The sequence below is a fragment of the Stigmatopora nigra genome, chromosome 12 (genome assembly GCF_051989575.1).
Source record: "Stigmatopora nigra isolate UIUO_SnigA chromosome 12, RoL_Snig_1.1, whole genome shotgun sequence".
Classification (NCBI taxonomy): Eukaryota; Metazoa; Chordata; class Actinopteri; order Syngnathiformes; family Syngnathidae; genus Stigmatopora; species Stigmatopora nigra.
In genome coordinates, this window is record NC_135519.1 from 13,749,006 (window position 1) to 13,765,614 (window position 16,609).

The following is a 16,609-nucleotide window of genomic DNA, read 5'->3' on the forward strand; positions in this document are numbered from 1 at the left end:
TCGCTAACTTTAGCATGTCGCCCCTTCTGGCGTTTGGGTGTAATTGCGCTTTAGGTAAAGTTTCGAGTCCTCTATTAGCGTGACCCCCGCGGTAAATTCACCCAGTGGAAAATTGCCCCCCAGATCTCCTTGTCGGCGCCGAGACGACATGGCGAGCACGTTTTTTTTAGCTTTAATTAATTGGCCGTTTCCATCGACGCGAAATTTATGCCGTAGTCATTTGGTGGTGTCGGACACCGAAATGAGATGCCCGTCGGGACGCCAACGTTCCGCCGGTTGCACTGCGGCGAGCGTGACGACGGGGTGTGGCTTAAGAGATGGTGTATATACTTTTGATTCGTTTTTGAACTAATGCTAATGTTAGCTAATGTTAAAAGTCTAATTGGACACTCAATATTGATGTGTAAGCGTGAATGGTCATTGTGTTTACTGCCCGTAATTAGCTAGCATATACTCCGGCACCCCCGCGACCTTTTTGAGAATTGGCTCAACCAAAAATGAATCAATCGATATATATTTTAAATTCTTGTGAGAGTGTAGACTGCATTTTTATCCATTTTCCAAGCCGCTTCATCCTCTGAAGGGTTACGGGGGGTGCTGGAGCTTATCCCAGCTAACCATTGTCGGAAGGCTAGCTATTTATGGTCATTTTATAAACGAAAATGAAGGCTGTTCTGCCATGGACAGTACATGAAAAAGCTCCCCAAAAAGTCTTACCGACGTTTTTGGTGAAAAAGCTCCCCAAAAAGTCTTGCTGACTCTTTTCGCACACGGGCGTATTTGCGCATTTTTTTGTCTTCTTCCCGAGGTGCACAACAAAGGCTGTAATTTATGAGCTGCAGTGAAGGCACAAGTTGATGAGATTAAACAATTTCATAGCGCATAGAGAGAGTGTTTTTGTCGGAGGGAAGGAAGGCCGGCCTGATTTGCGGCGCCAACGCCGCCGCCTGTAAATCTGCTTCGTATAGCCGCCCGCCCAATCGCCCTCCCGCCAGCACGCTCGGGGGAAAAGGCCCGCAATTACCCTTTATAGGCAGCGACTTCTTTTTATTTTATCTCACTCCGTTTGTCTTCTCCGCCGTCCCAGGCGCGTCCGCTCACCTTGCCGAGTCCTTGTCGGAGTCCAGGAGGGCCGGCCCGACTCTTATCTGGCCCGGCGGGGCGGCCACCGTCACCAAATATGCCGTGTTCGTTCATTTTCTGAATCGTTTGTCCTCACGGGGGTGCTGGAGTCTATCCCAGCGGCCTCAGGGCAGCTGGCGAGGGTGGCTGGCCAATCGTAGGGCACAAGGACAGATCACTCGTAGATAGAATTGGACTAGCATGCATTTTTTGGGGATGTGGGAGGAAAGTGTGACTAATTTTTAACGTTATATTTTTTCACTATTTTTTTAAATTGTATTTCTAACTTTGAGCTTGTTTTTACTTATTTTTGACTTATATTTTTAACCCACATTCTTTAATGTTTTAAAACTGTTTTATACTTTTTTTCTAACTTCGCCATGTCATTTTTTAATTTTTTTTGTGTTTCTAGTTCAAAAATTTGTTTAGCAAAATCTAAAAATATATTTAAAAAAGCTTTAAAAAACATTTGAGCTTTTTTTATATATTTTTAGATTTCACAAAGTAATTTTTGAACTAAAACACAGGAAAAATTAATTAAAAAATGACAATTATTGTTTTAGATCTCTAAAAAAATTAATATTCAGGGCTTTCAATCCAGTTCTTCTAAAATGCCAGCCGTCTGGGACGTCACACTTTCCCCCGCGTCACATGGAGAGATCTCATTATCCTTGGCATTTCTCCGGGTTGTCTTTTCCGTCTCTCCGTTCAAAATGGCGTCGTCTCAAAGTGGAGAAAATCCCCGTCTTTCGCACTTGACAAAAGCGCCGTAGAAAGTTGGATGCGGGCGGCTAAGTGACTTGACGTTTGACTGGTGTGAAGAGCTAATTTCCTTTAAGTTCACGTTGCTTTTTGTGGGTCTTCTTCAAATGTCTCCCCAGCTTCTAATTGCGAGGGAAACGGGGGAGATGGAGCCGCTGTGACAGGTTCGCTGGCTGGCGGAGTCTTCAATTATTAAGCGAGCTTACAACACTCCAGAAAACAGGCCGCCGCCGCCAACGTCAGTTGCAAAACTTAAACGGAACAGAAAGCTTCTTCGCAAATGACGTATGCCGTCGGTAGAGCTTACTTACACAAATAATACATCCATTTTTTTGCCTTAAATCGCCTTATTTTACAATCTAGTCCAAGGTAGAATGTCTTAAAATCATACCAGACGTTTTCAATTCAAAACAACGATCAATAAAATAGCCGTAAAGTGAATGTATGATCAAATTTTGCAGTCTAAATGTTTGGAAACCCTAAAATTGAATTAAATTAAATGCTTTTAATGTCTTTATACAAGTTTAATAAGATTTAAAGCCTCATCACAAAGTGAACAATAATAATAACAAAGAAACAGATAATTAATTCATCAATAAATAATAACAATAACTCAGAAATGAATATTAATGGATAAGTAATACATAAATAAATCAATAGTCAACAACATAATAAATTAGGGAAATGCAGAAATAACTATAAGAAAGAAATTGGCAGATAAATAATCAATAAAATAAGTAATCATTGATAGTGTGCACATTTCAATTGAGATGGATTCTAGTTACTGTATTCTCTGGACTATAAGTCAATTTTTATGTATTTTATTTCATAGTTTGGCTACTGAAACGTGACATTTTCTCTCTCTTAATGACCATTGACGAACTGTTATGTTTTTTTAGGGTCATCTTTAATAACCTTATGTTAAAAGAGGCCTATTTTGACTTGTTATTTGCCATTTAAACATAATTTTTTTTTAAATACACAAAAAAATTTCCCCAGCCAAAAATGCTCTTTATTTTTCTCCATTTTCTTTGTGTATTCTTTAACTGGTGCAACTTATAGTTGAAAAAAAATGACGATTTTTGACAGTCAGTACAATAAAATAGCAAATAGAGCCAATCTAGTCATGTGATGTCAATGCGATATCCCATTTTTGCGTCATTTTTCCCATTTAATAGCAAACACTTTACCACGGATGATTGACATAGTGGTACTTCCAAATAGTACTTAGTCCCAAAAGAAGTACTAATGCATGCTGTCTAAAACAATAAATGTTTACAGTGCTTTGAATACACTTGAATTTAAGTTTCAACTCCAGAATTGAAGGTTAACTTTTAATCTGCAGCGGAAAAGGTCAAGCCGGACCAAAAAAACGAGAAATAGCCCCGAGCTAATTGTGCTATTTACCTGTAACGAAGCCTTGCATTTCCACGGCAAAAAAAAACTACGTCAAGAAAGGTCGACTGACTTTAAAATTGTGAACCAAACAAACAAATAACAGCACCTTGTTAGCATCTACGAGTGACTCCATGATTCATTTTTAGTAGCACGAAATGTTAGCCCGTTTGCCCGTTTTGAGACAAAATGTGATTTCGGATCACATGACACATTTAGCCACAGGAGCATCGTTGGAGTAGAACGCTTAATCGTTAATAGACACTCTGGCGCCGTTTTTTTTATCTCGCTCCATCCAGTAAAGCTCTAAATTTGCTATTACGGACTAAAAACTAGAATTAATCACCTCCCTCATAAAGTACATAATCATTAAAAAATATTTTTAGTTCTTTAAGCACAGTTTTTGGGTGTAAATGATTTATTTTTGTAATACTTTGCCTATAGTTTACTTTACTGAGTGCTCAGATTATAATATGTTGTCTAATTATTGTTTGTACGAATTCGTTGTGTTGTTTTTTTGACTTCCGATGTAAACCGATTTTTCTCAAACTTAATTTTTGCCGATGCCGAAATACTTCGAAATAGAATCCAACTCGTAAATGACCTGTCGCTGTATTTGTATTAAGGTATAGGATTGTTTCGTTTACTACATTTCATAACATTTGCATAGTGCTTCTTGATTTACAGCAATCAAAAAGCTCGACCAATCACAAGCGACTACCGAATCCGATCTGATATTTTGACAATACTGTCCTATAGTCGGAAAATACTCGTATGGATACTCGATACCGATCCTAAGTATTAGATCTGGTGCAGTATATGCTCAGTCCTGTTGCTAACTTTCCTGAGTGGCTACTAGCTAACATTACGTGCTAGCTGTCCAATCAACGAACGTTTACTGGTTCACACGAGGCCGGCTGGCCATTTTTAGGCAAATAACGTCACTTGTATTTCGTATTTAAGCCCTTTGTATGCATATCCTTTGAGTCGTAGTTAGCTTAGTTTACGTGATTCTTTCTATTGCTTCTGTTCAATAGTTTTCCATTGTTTATGACCCAAAAAGTTCTCCCGTTTCGTTCTTAGCTCTCAACTTTAAACCGTCGCGCAAACAATCAAAGCGACTCCACTAAACGTTGACTCCAATGAGTTCACGAGCGGCGTCGCCTCTGATCCGCGACGCCATCGGCGGGCGGCGACGGCGCTTTAACAGAGACGAGACGACAAACAAGAGTTTTGCGTAAAAGACACCAAAGGAGTAGTTTGATACGGAGCCAAAGAGAAAAGATATCAAAAGGCATTTTTCTCCATGTCTTTTTGCAAAGTACAAAAAGCCCAAGTGGTGTCAAGAGAAAAGCAAACACAAGCCTTGTTTTTTTGCCAACAATTGCTTTAAGCTAAGAAAGAGAAAACAAATGAAGAATTTTCCAGTCCCGAGCCGCCTCCCCTCAATGTCAACCCCCCTCTCGGCAGGACGGGGCCCTCGGTGCGCCGTGATAGGTCGCGAGCTGATGCTTAGCAACAACATTCCTGTGCCCCAAGTAGCGCTAAGCCTCTGGCTGAACCCTTTCATGTGGCTGTCAGGCCACATTTATTTCCTTTTAGCACTTTGTCTACTTGTCCAGATGTATAAGGAGATAAAACAAACCCGCTGTTTACACCGCTAGCCCTCTTGTAGCGCCGCCGTAATTAGATTGTACGGACGCCGTCGCCGCCGACGAGGTGAGGCCGGCAGGATCGGCGGGGAGTCGGGATGCGCCGTGTCCGATGCCTGGGCTACGAAATATGTTGAAAAAGTTGCGAGAAGCTCTTTTGGAATGTTGGAAATGCCATTTTTCATGCTGGGGCGGGATCAAGAGTGGTTATTCGTACTGGGGTGGTTGCGGCATAACTCTAGGTAGCATAACTTAGCGATTATTGGTGGTGTCGACCTTTGTTTTTTCTTTGAAATATGAAACGGGCAAGGGTCAATGTGGAAAAACATCCATTTTCGTTTAAGGATCAGAATTGGGTTTAAATATGTTAATTTGAATAGATTTGATGGAATTTTGTCCAATTGGATTCGTCAATGCCAGGCCAAGTTAGTGCCTAGACTAATGCTAGCTTGGCTAGTAGCTAAAGTAACCTAAACTAGTTACTAAATAAACCAGTGCAAGGATTTTGCTAAATAAATATATAGAATAAAGAAAAATACTAAAATTCTACATTGAATTGTTCGATTTTTGCCCCTAAGATAACGAAGATGCACAATTTCAGTGAGTGGCTCTACCTAGTGGTATAGCTGTGAACTGCAACCGATCTTAGGCTAACTTCAAGCTTCTTGTGTTGTCATTATTCGCTTCAGGCAACCAAACAGTGGATGGCAGGTCGTAATTTCGACATTATATCTGAAACAACAGGCGTATCTGATATAACTTTAATTTAGGCGTTCACAATCCCTGAATTTGAATTTTATGTTACGTTTTGATGGCTTCCCAAGGTTCCCTTTTCTAAGAATAGCGCTTCAAATTCACTTTATCGAAAGTTAATCCAGCCTACACCCTGCAAACTATGCCATCTCGGGGTGTTTCCATTTTGCTTCCCATGCCGTCCCTCCCTACAGTGACACATTAGAAGTCGTAATCAGCAGTGCCTCCGGCTTTATCAGCATATTTTGCCATCATAACACGGGAGGAAAAGCAGCTACAAAACGAGTCGTGATGCGATGATAAATTACCCGGCCGGTGCAGGCCGTCATCTTTCACAGAGCTTCTTCCTATCCTCCTTCTCTCTCCGGTCTCTTACGAACAAGCAGATTGGTCGTCCGTGAATTGGCGACACGTTGTCACGAGCGGCGGTGATAACTCGTCGGAGACAATAATGACGTGACCATATGCCCCGGGCCTGGCAAATTAGAACAATGCTCAGTTTGATGAGCAGACTAATCTGGACAGCGAATAGAACGAGGGAAAGAGGGAGGGAGGCGGGGACTTTGGGGAGTGTATTAAATACACAAAACAGCAGCACCTCCCTCTGTTCAGTGTAGGTACAACGGGAGAAAAAATGGGAGGCAAGCGATGTTTTGACAAGAAACTCCAAGTCATGAATTCTTGACACCATATAAACAAAAGATATATGTATTATTTTCTTCATTTTAAACATTGCTTATCCTCACCAGAGTTGCAGGGGTGCTGGAATCTATCCCAGCCAACAATAGGCAGTACAGGAGCAGGCAATAGTTTTTACCTTGACCTTTTAGCCAATCAGAATACAGAACATAAGGCAAGATGCAATTCCGTGAAGTAGTGAAAAGTAAAGTGCGTTATAGCGAGGGATCACTGTATACATATATTTTATGCTAGCGGTTCGCATGTACTCTTCACAGTTCTGAGATCAAGGGTTCCAGCCCATGTACCTTGCATGTTTTTCCTGAGCGTGTGTGGCTGTTCTTCGGGTATTCCGTTTTTTTTGTCACATACTAGAAACATACTTGCTAAACTAGCTGATTGAACGCTAAATTGTTCTTTTTTGAGTGGTTTTGATTGGTTGTTTGTCTTGTTCTGCCTTGCGATTACCTGGGATTCCCCTACCGACAAGCCATAGTTGGCTCCAGCACCCCTTGACCTTTTTATGATGCGTAATGAAACTTGAATATAGTACACTGATGGTTTATACATCTTTTTACAGCAATATATTTTTTAAAATATTTTTGTTAGAGCTCAAACTTGGGCTTACATACTAAGGCCAAATTATTCCGACTGTATTTGTGTTATTGTTGATAATTTGGGGGTGTTTTGGTATAAGTCAGTTCGGTAAAAGTCACCCAAGCAACTTGAAAGCAACCCTTGTCATTGCTGCCGTCCTGGATTATCGACTGAAGTATATTAAGTGCCGAGGAGCCAGAGAAGGGAGGGCCGGTCGGACTGATTGATGTTCCGTGGGTGGGGGGCGGTTGGCAGGTGCGCCTGTTTGGTAATCATGGCGCCCAATGGGACGAGATGTGACAAGCCAAGCTGTTGAAGGGGCTTTGCTTGTTTGATCAGCGGCCACGGGGTGAAAAGATGGCGCCGTGCGACGTTGCCGTTCCTCAAAGCAAGGTGACTCCGCTCCCTGGGGATAGAAATACGCAAAGACGTTTGGGAGAACGGGGGGGAGGTCCCATTCAATCCCGTGCTTGTCTGTGGGTGGTGGCGCTAATAATGTGGCAACTAGGGAGATGAATTGTGGCCGAGCAGCTGGATTATAGGCGGCGTGGAGGCCCCGGCTGGCGTTTGGGAGCTTTCAAGTGGAACGGGAAATGAGGCAAAGCGGGGCCGAGGATTTCACCGGGATGCTCGTCTCGGAGGGTGCGGGACGGAGGAAACTCCACAGTGGAAATTGTGTTGGATTTGCTAGTGGAGAAACGCAATGTTTTCTATGAAAGACAGACATAGGATTCTCCTTTTGTGGGCGTATTGAGTCTTCAAATGACGTATTTTATGTAAAAGCAATAAGACGAAACATTCATAGCTTGGTGTTCGGTACTCAAAGTTCGTTACATGACGTTTGGTTGCCGGTCTTTTGGTCCCTTTTGGTCACCGGTCAAATGTACTTGGATATTAAACAGTACTAAGGGTTCAGATCCTTAAAATCAGGTGACCTGGATTCGTACTTGGGTACAACTCCTCTACAGAGATAATGAGACATTTCCCTGTCATAATGCCGTTTGCCTTTCCAGGAAATGTCTTTCCAAATCAAACCCTTGAAGTATTTAACTGGGAAATACAGTATTTTCTCTCAATTTTTATGCTAAGAACCTTCTTTAAAGCATGGTTTTGGGACTTTGGAGGCACTAAAAGTAATGGGAAACTCCCTATCAAAAACGCAAGGCACTCTGTCCCCGAGATCCTTAGAACCAGGCCACCCAGACTCGAACTCGGGTACAAAAATCCCATCCCTCCGAGATAACAGCAGGTTTCCAGGCAGTTTCTTCCCAAACCACAACCCAGTGGCACTTTTTCTCCATCCGAGACGTTCACGGGAGGGCAACCCGAATGCCTTTTTTCCCAGATCCTATCTCAAAGCGGCCCGATGCGATCTGTTTCAATCCAACACCATGATAAATCCGCTTCTATTTAGCCGAACGGGCCCGTTGCATTTCTCAAGGTTATGCATGACCATGTAGAGGAAGAACAATAAAAGAAAAATGCGGTACTAATATGTATTTGTCACTTGAGTCTCTTTCTATGATTAAACGGCGGCTGGATTCCCTTCCTGGGGAAAGGAAAGTATTTCTGCAAAGGCATCAGATATGGTGGCGCTGTCATGATGAACTACCTCCTCCTTTCCTAGTCCGCTAGTTAAAACGCCAAAGGAAGGAGGATGTTTTGGACCTTGAAAGTGAACAAAGAACAAAAACACAACAAACTCTTGACCCGGTTGGTCGGATTCTGTCGTCTGATTGGCTGCAGCTTCCTGAAGTTTGTTATTATAATATGTTTGGATATGTCGGGGTCTAAAAATGCGGGTAGAGTGTTTCACCTTGTAATTTTTCTATTGGGAATCTCTCAAATGCATGTTCAAGGACTCCCAAATTTGCCAGTTTTTTGTAGTCGAATTGTTCTAATGTAATTTTTTTCAGATGCTAATTATATGTTACCTTTTAATCGACTAACCGATAACTGATGGGTAGAAAAAGAAACCTATGGTAAGCTCAGTTTAGTCTGCAGAAGATCCACCACCTTGTGGTTTTTCTGTATATGGCTCCAGTTTTTATAGCTAGTTCTACAATGTCCTCTGTGTCTGTGCTTGCTACTGCAAGCAAGAAATTTCGGAAATACAGGATGAAATCAAGTTCTAATCTAAACTTGTTTATTTGACCTCTGTGACATATTTTTAATAGACACTTACGTTTTGTGTAGATTGGCTATTCCAATGTAAAAATGCATTCACCATTTTGGCTAATTTTGTTGGGATTTTGGACCAGAACTGTCTTATTTAACTATTTGAGATGTTGTCAAAAGCAGTCCAAGGTAGACTTTATACCAAAACTAATCTTTGCGTTTCTCCTCACTAGCAGGATTCCAACCAAGTCGGATTGGAGAACCGCCCTCTGCCCTACACGCCCCTACCCCGAGGATCCAGGGACGCCCGAACCCACAAAGGTAAGGTCAATATGACGACCCGGTACACTCGGTAACCTTTTGGAAGTAGTCACGGAATGCAATTAATAGCAAGGAGAGTGAAATACGTATTTGAAGAAGTCTGGACTCCAACAGGAGTAGACAGTGGGAATCTTTTCGTCTGTTTGAGTGGAATGAATTCATTGTATTTGTACCTTATTGATTTCATCTCGTCAGTCTCACGTGTTGATTGTGGGAATGAAATAGATTCATCTTTATTTAATCCGGTCCGAGCCGACGCGTGGGAGCGTACCGGGATCTTTGATCTCTGGCTACGAGAAATTGATTAGTACTCATATTGAGCCAAAGTAGTCAACCGTCTTAATTGTGTAGTAACAACCTTGACATTATGCAGAACTTTTCTTCAGACACAACAATATCTTGAACTATGTACAACAAAATTATGTATCCGTACTAGATAATGATAGACGGCCATCATAATGATTAGCTAGCTACCACTACTTTAGATTAGAACTTTATTTCAATCTGTATTCGCGAATTTTCCTTAGTTGCAGTAACAAGACAGACACAGAAGACATTGTAGACCTAGCTAAAAAACTATAGTACTTAATGTGGTATGCAAGACTGAGTTGTTTTTCACTATTTTGTAGTCATTTCTTACAAATGAATTTATCAAGCAAGCCCCACTTTTGTCATCAATTCCGGTTATGACATCACAACCAGAATTAATCTAGTGCGAGGTTAGCTAGTACATTTTGATAGAATGACAACATACTAACCCGGTAACTAGAGGATAGCGTGCTTATGCTAGCAGATGGCAAAAATCTGTAGCTTCTGTTTGGAAATATTTGAGTGGGCGAGGCTAAGACTTGCGGGAAAGGAAGAATAATTCGGATTAAATGTTGACTTTTGGAATTTTATTCAAAATATGGCCTTCTGTTGTATTTGAAAGCATCTTTAATAGTCATCAGTGCTTCACCCAAACAAATGCCACTCACAAGTGGAACCCGAAGCCCCTCGTTAAACGTTGTCCCGCCAACCAGTGCGTTTAATATTGCTGCAAGTGGACCCAAAAATGATGTTTTGCCAAGACAAAGCACTTGTCATGAACAATACTGCCTGACCAGAGTGGAGCCATCCACACAAAGAAGCGCAGTGTGTTCCCGCACAAAAGCCCATTTATTGTGCCAAGGACAGATCCGTGTCCTCCCGCTCTGCTCACATCAGACGCGTCCTGTGCTTTGTCCAAGTCTGACCTAGCTAAGAAGAGTCCATTTAAAGGTGCGGACAGCTGCCATATTTTCCATTTGGTCTCTGATCTGAGCAATGCAGACAATCTCTGTTTTTTTGTATTCTGTCCAACAATACGGTTCTGCAACATCTTTACCCTTTTTTTAAGTTATCCGTGACTCTTAGACACTCCTGTTTGACGATAGTTATTTGTTGAGGTTTGACTGACGTAAGAATTGAGTGTTTTTGCTTGGATTGAATTTTAGGTAAACCATTTTTGTTCGCTTATTTCACAGTACAGCTCATATTTTTAGCCCTTTCTGCTTTAAGTCGATTACTTTAACCAAAACAACAATATTTATTTAGATTTGAAGCCACACCTGAGTATAAGTCGCACGAGCAAAATATCATATGTATGGATATAATAGAAAATGTATTTTAGTCGTACTGGAGTATGAGTTGCAGTTTTGGGGCAGTTTTTGCATTTATCTGAAACCGAGTTCAATCCTGGTAGTAAAATAGGTAATAACTGAAACATTTTAATTAGTTTTGTTGGATTTTGTGGTGTTTTAATTGCAGGAGGCAAAAGAACAGATGTGACTATGGATATTAAATTTATCATAAGTGCAGTAGTTTGCAAAATTCAGCTTTTACAGCGTGAGTGTTGGAAAAATATGGAAGCTTTTGAGTCTGGTTGTCTTCCAGCCCACGGGCCATACATTTAACACCCCTGAATTAGGGTATATAACCAATTTCTATCAAACCATCTGGACATGATTGTAGTGTTTTCAGTAAAATGCTTTCCTGAGTTGTAAAACAACAAAACGGACTTTAAATATGGTCAGTCTTTAAACTCTGAGAGTCAAAACAACCATTTTTTTTGTAACGGAGTGAGATTATATCGTATTTTCCCGTGGTAGCGATCTACTATGTCCACCCCCTCCGTACTGTCACCTGCGTCAGGATGTGCCAGAGGTAATTTCAGCTCCTAGTAGCTCCCAGAGGACGTCGCCAAATGGCAGACAGGACCGGGCCCCGGGGATAAAAAAGCAAGTCCGGAATAGGCTCCCTTCTCGGAGCCAAAGCGGAGGAGACAAGGCGGCCAGGAGACGTAAAAGCGGGATTAACAAGGAAGATGCGGAAGCGTTTCACACAGCCGGCCTGACGTGGAACAAGAGGAAGAGATTAAGGGGAGATGAAGAGACCAGGTGGAACGGGAAGGACTTAAAAATGGCACAAAACACCACACTGTGGAGGTGGCGGCTGTCTGAAGAGTCTGCTTGAAGGCGTGACACGCAGGGTAGTGGACTATGTGGTCTGGCAGAGGGGCCCCGGGATCTTCCACGACTGTCACCTTGACTCTAAATCCCAAGACTGCTCCCCATTGTCTATTCTACTTTGAATCCAAGGGTCTATAAGTGAGTCTCAGGCTGCGCGTCTGGCGTGGAAACTGGTTGGCTTGACGCTACGTGTTGTTAGCTTAGGTTTTTTTGGGGAGTTGTTTTTGTTTTGAGATAGCTGCGTGTCTATGGTGTGTTTTAATATACCGCCACTGCAGTTAGATGACATTCCGGCTCAATTCAATTGTCAGAGATGACAGTGACTAAGTAGAGCAGGTACAATTACTGCCAAACTGAAGTCAAAAAGTAGTTTGCAAGAGCATCTGAGAACAAAAAAACATTTATGTCTCAGTCCTTAATGTCATGGAATCTGTCTGACAATAAGAACGTGATATTTGCTGAAGATTTTTATTTACAAATCAAATCATTAGTAGGCAATTTAGATGTTATTCTTAGTCAAAGTTAGCAATTGTAGTTGTTGCCGCTAGTTGCTAATCTGGAACATAATCCCACATCCGATTCATATCTGGTTTTCAGACCACTTTTGAGCGAGACTTGATGGACTTCCCAAAATCCTCTTTGCCTATTCCGAATTCAACCTTGATGTTCCCAACAAACCAACATGGCGACCTTCTTACCGCTATTTCTGGACGTCTGGACGTTAGTTCATGGATCTAATTATATCCGAAGACCTAAAACAAACCTCTTTGTCTGGTTAACAAGGATATTAGAACAAAATGCCTTTGATTTCCACCTTCTATGTCAATAAAGCTTCTTTCCATCAGATGAAATTCCAATAGGCCATTCCTCAATGGTGACAAAAGTAAATGAAAGGGATGTCTTTGTACGAGTAGAGTAAACAGACAAGGAAGAATGCCTGAAATACGCCTCCAGTCTGAGCCCTGGGCCCCTTTTAATCTTGTTGTTCTGGGCCGGCTTCCAGCTACTTTGTATGGATGTATCTTAAATGGTGCACAACTGTTATTAAAATCCCCGGAGGATAGCGAGCCTTCAAAGATGGCGCGAAAAAAACAAAACAACTTCCCGACGACACCCGTGGGGCGCACGGCGTTTGTTTGCCGCATTCATTTCACGTCGGGGGTTGGGGGGTGACGTGCGCCGGGGGTCCCGCGCCGCCTCGCCGCCCCGAAAAATGGGAAGGCGTCCAAAAAGTGGAAAGTAAAGTGTTTTATAGTTGAGGCACAACAAATAAACAAACATCTGGAAGCGTTCAGAGGAGCCCATTACGAGGACTCCGGGCCTTGCCAAAAAGGACTAAATGATGAGGAATGGGCTGTCGAGAGGTTGCCGGGGGCCGGGGAGAGGCCAGATGACGAAACCGTGGGTGCTAAGCGCTGACTTTTAAAAGCTCAGCTGGGCTCACACGCTAAACTCCACCTGCTGCTCTGACAGACATCTGGATGGGATTCTTGACTAATGGACGACTAAACTACCAGTGCCAAAACTTGCCCTCATCTTGGCTTTAGGGTGGTGATGTCTTTGTACCCCTATGGCGTTCCGTTCTTGGTCTTTTAATTCGTTGACACTACGAAACCCGGCATTGTGCATGGTCAGTTGAGTTTTGGTTTTGTGTTTTGTGATTTCCTGATTGTAAAACTCTTTGGTTATCTTAAGGTTTGTGTGTCCAGACCAGTCTTTAAGGTTATATTGTCCTTCTTGGATCAGTCTGGGCGTCCACAAAGGCCTTTAAGGTTAGGATTTTACATCCTGGATCAGTCTGCGTGTCCAGACTGGACTTCGATGTTAACATTTTCTGTCCTGAATCAGTTTGGGTGTCCAGGCTAGTCTTGAAGGTTAAAATGTCCATCCTGTCTCAAGGCACGGGTGTCCAGACCGGCCTTCAAGGTTAAAATTGTCCGTCCTGTCTAAAGGCAAGGGTGTCCAGAATGGTCTTCAAGGTTAAAATGTCCATCCTGGATCAGTCTGATTGTCCAGGCCGGCTTTCAAGCTTAAAATGTCCAACCCGGCCTTCAAGATTCAAATGCCTGTCCTGGATCAGTCAGAACAAAAACCTCCACCCGCCCCATTGGATTAGTTTGGACCAGTTATGGGCAAACTACGGCCCGCGGGCCACATACGGCCCGCTAGGCTTTTTAATCCGGCCCACCGATGTTGTCCAAATATTTTTTTTCTCCCAAGATGGCGCCGTCACGCGGAAGCCAGTGGCAGTGGCTGTGTCCACTCTTATTTGTTTTTCGTGTTTTACAGCCCCTCTAACTATTTTTAAATTACATTTTAATATTTCTTAATTCATTCCTTTTTACTTTACTTTGTACCTTAATGATGAGTGATGAGTATGTTAATACTTTAGTCGTTTTTTTCAGTTTATGTTTCATATGTACTGTTAACGGATGCACTTTTTTATATGTATCATATCATGTGCTAACCCGGCCCATCTGTCCAATTTTTAAAATCAATGTGGCCCCCGGGCCGAAAAGTTTGCCCACCCCTGGTTTGGACCACCTTGTCTAGGGATCAAAAAGCAATAGAATAAATTAAGCAAACCTTGCTAAAGAAGTAAAGAATTTGTAAGCAAAATGCTCTGACTCTCCCAGACAGTTAACAGAATAGGCAACAGCAGCAGCGTGTATCTGGCAAAAAGCATTTACGCTGACGTGCATAGAAAACCAATACACCACATTCTGAAGGCAGATGTACGGCAAAGATGTGTTTTTCATCATCCCTGATGGAGCAGTCAGTCAAACGCATCCGTCGGACGATGATGCACTGCGTCTCCTGCCGCGTATCGCAGCTCATCACCATGATGATGAAAGCAGGCTCCCCTTTCCTTCATCTTTGTCAGATGATTGTTTCTCCCCGGAGCCCATCGGCAAGCCAACACCGCCGGCCATTAAAGTCCAGCATATGGAGATGGATGACTGGAAAGTTGGCCGGGCGGGCTGGGACCGACCGGGAAGGCCCGTAAACCTCGGGTGCTTGGACTCCTCCTTCTGGCGGCTGGCCGGCCTCGTCCTTACTTGTCAACCTGGATGGAAGGCAGTGCTGTGTGTTTTTTTTTGTGTCTTGGCCCGGATTCAAACGCAAGCGTAACCTCCACGGCTTCCGTGACAGCTTTACCCGCCGAACTCTTGACGCGGCACTTCTCGGAGAAACTGTCTTCCGTCAAGAATCGCTAGCGCTCCATTAGCGGATGCCACTCTTCTGGCAGTTTGTGAATAATTCTGTTTGTGTGCACTTTGAGGACATGTCTGGGTATTTATTACCTTGCTCTTTGATGTCGTGGAGAGGAATTTGTGGGGTTTTGGGGGGGGAATTGCTTATTTTTATGGATGGCAATGTCGAATAGACGTACGTTGAAATGAAAAGATGGAGAATTGGTCTTGGAGTTGAAAGCAGTTCTGAGTGACAGGTAGTTTTAGGGTGTTTAGTGATGACGTGAGTGTTTGTGATCCAATGACCCAAGCCACAATAGTGCTTGGGTGTGTCCTGCTTCCAAAGGAATTCGTTGAAGGCTTGGTTTATCGTCCATTTTGGAGACAAGGCCGGCCGGACATGTTTGTTTTGGGCAGATTTGACCAAATGTGAGCAGTCCACAGGCAGGAGAGCATGCTAGGCTAAAAGCCAAAGCTAACAGCCTTGCTCAGGGGTCCTAAAAGTCGGCACTCATGATTGATTTTCCCGGGCCACACAAAATGATGCGTCGGGCTGGATTTGGACCCCCGGGCCGCCACTTTGACACATGGCCTAGCTGCTCTTGACTGCAGTATCCAATGCACTCGTGTGGAACTGTTACACAAAGTTGGTTCTAGTGGAACAATTTTGATTAGGTTACCTGTAAAGCTAAGTTGATTAAGTTAGCCTGGAATTGTCGATTTATAACATCTCTCAGATTTGTACGAAGAATTCTGAAGCTTCTGGCTTCACGTGTTTTGGTCTCTCCTCCACGATCTGTGAAATACGACGACGAGCGACTTTGAAGCGTTTTCTCAGCGGCAGGCAAATACGCCTCGTCAATCTTTACGGTCCGTGACCGTGGCAGTCAAACCGTTGCTATTTACGACAATGCGAAAAAGACGAGTCCGTCTCTCAAGCGCAAACAGATGTGCCTTTGAAGTAACGTGCCGGCTGGCCGGCCTCCCCTTCCCTTCCCAATGTGTCGGCGTGATGGACAAGGACATGAGCTCCCATGAGCGCTTGGGAAAAAGCGTCGGTCTTTGGGTTGCTTCCCAGTCGCATTGGTCAATCTGGGAAGACCTCGAGACATAAATCAGGTCCGAGAAGGGAAGCTCTTATTTCGAGAGGCCGCTTTGAAATGTCTGCTACGCTATTTGTCTTTTTCCGCCATGATTTGTTGTCGGGCAAAACTGAGACACGCTCGCTTGGCGCTTTCCAGCCCAGCCACGTGGTTTCCCAAAGCCGGGAGTCCATCTTGGTAATTTACAATGGGGGTTAGCCGCCAGATGCTTTTGGATATTTTTTAGCTTCCAACACGATAAATGTTTGGACCCGGACGGCTTCTTCTGTGTCGTTAGCTGAAAACGAATGGCTTGGCGAAGGGGGCGGAGTCTGTCTCTTGGCGGTGGCTGTTTCTAGACCCTTCATTCTGACGAATTATGGCTAATATACTGGCGTAACCTTGCTAAGAAGGACTCCTTCTCCTAGTAGTTGTGTAGTACTTTG

At 43.2% G+C, this 16,609-nt stretch overlaps 1 protein-coding gene across 1 annotated transcript in view; it reads left to right on the forward strand.

Annotated features, from left to right (window-relative positions):
* Nucleotides 1-16,609, forward strand: part of lrmda (leucine rich melanocyte differentiation associated) — a 184,288-nt gene that overhangs the window by 152,587 nt on the left and 15,092 nt on the right. Inside the window, exon 6 of the mRNA XM_077729788.1 lies at nt 9,311-9,398. Coding sequence (XP_077585914.1) covers nt 9,311-9,398 — 88 coding nt within the window. The remainder of the gene's footprint in view (nt 1-9,310; nt 9,399-16,609) is intronic.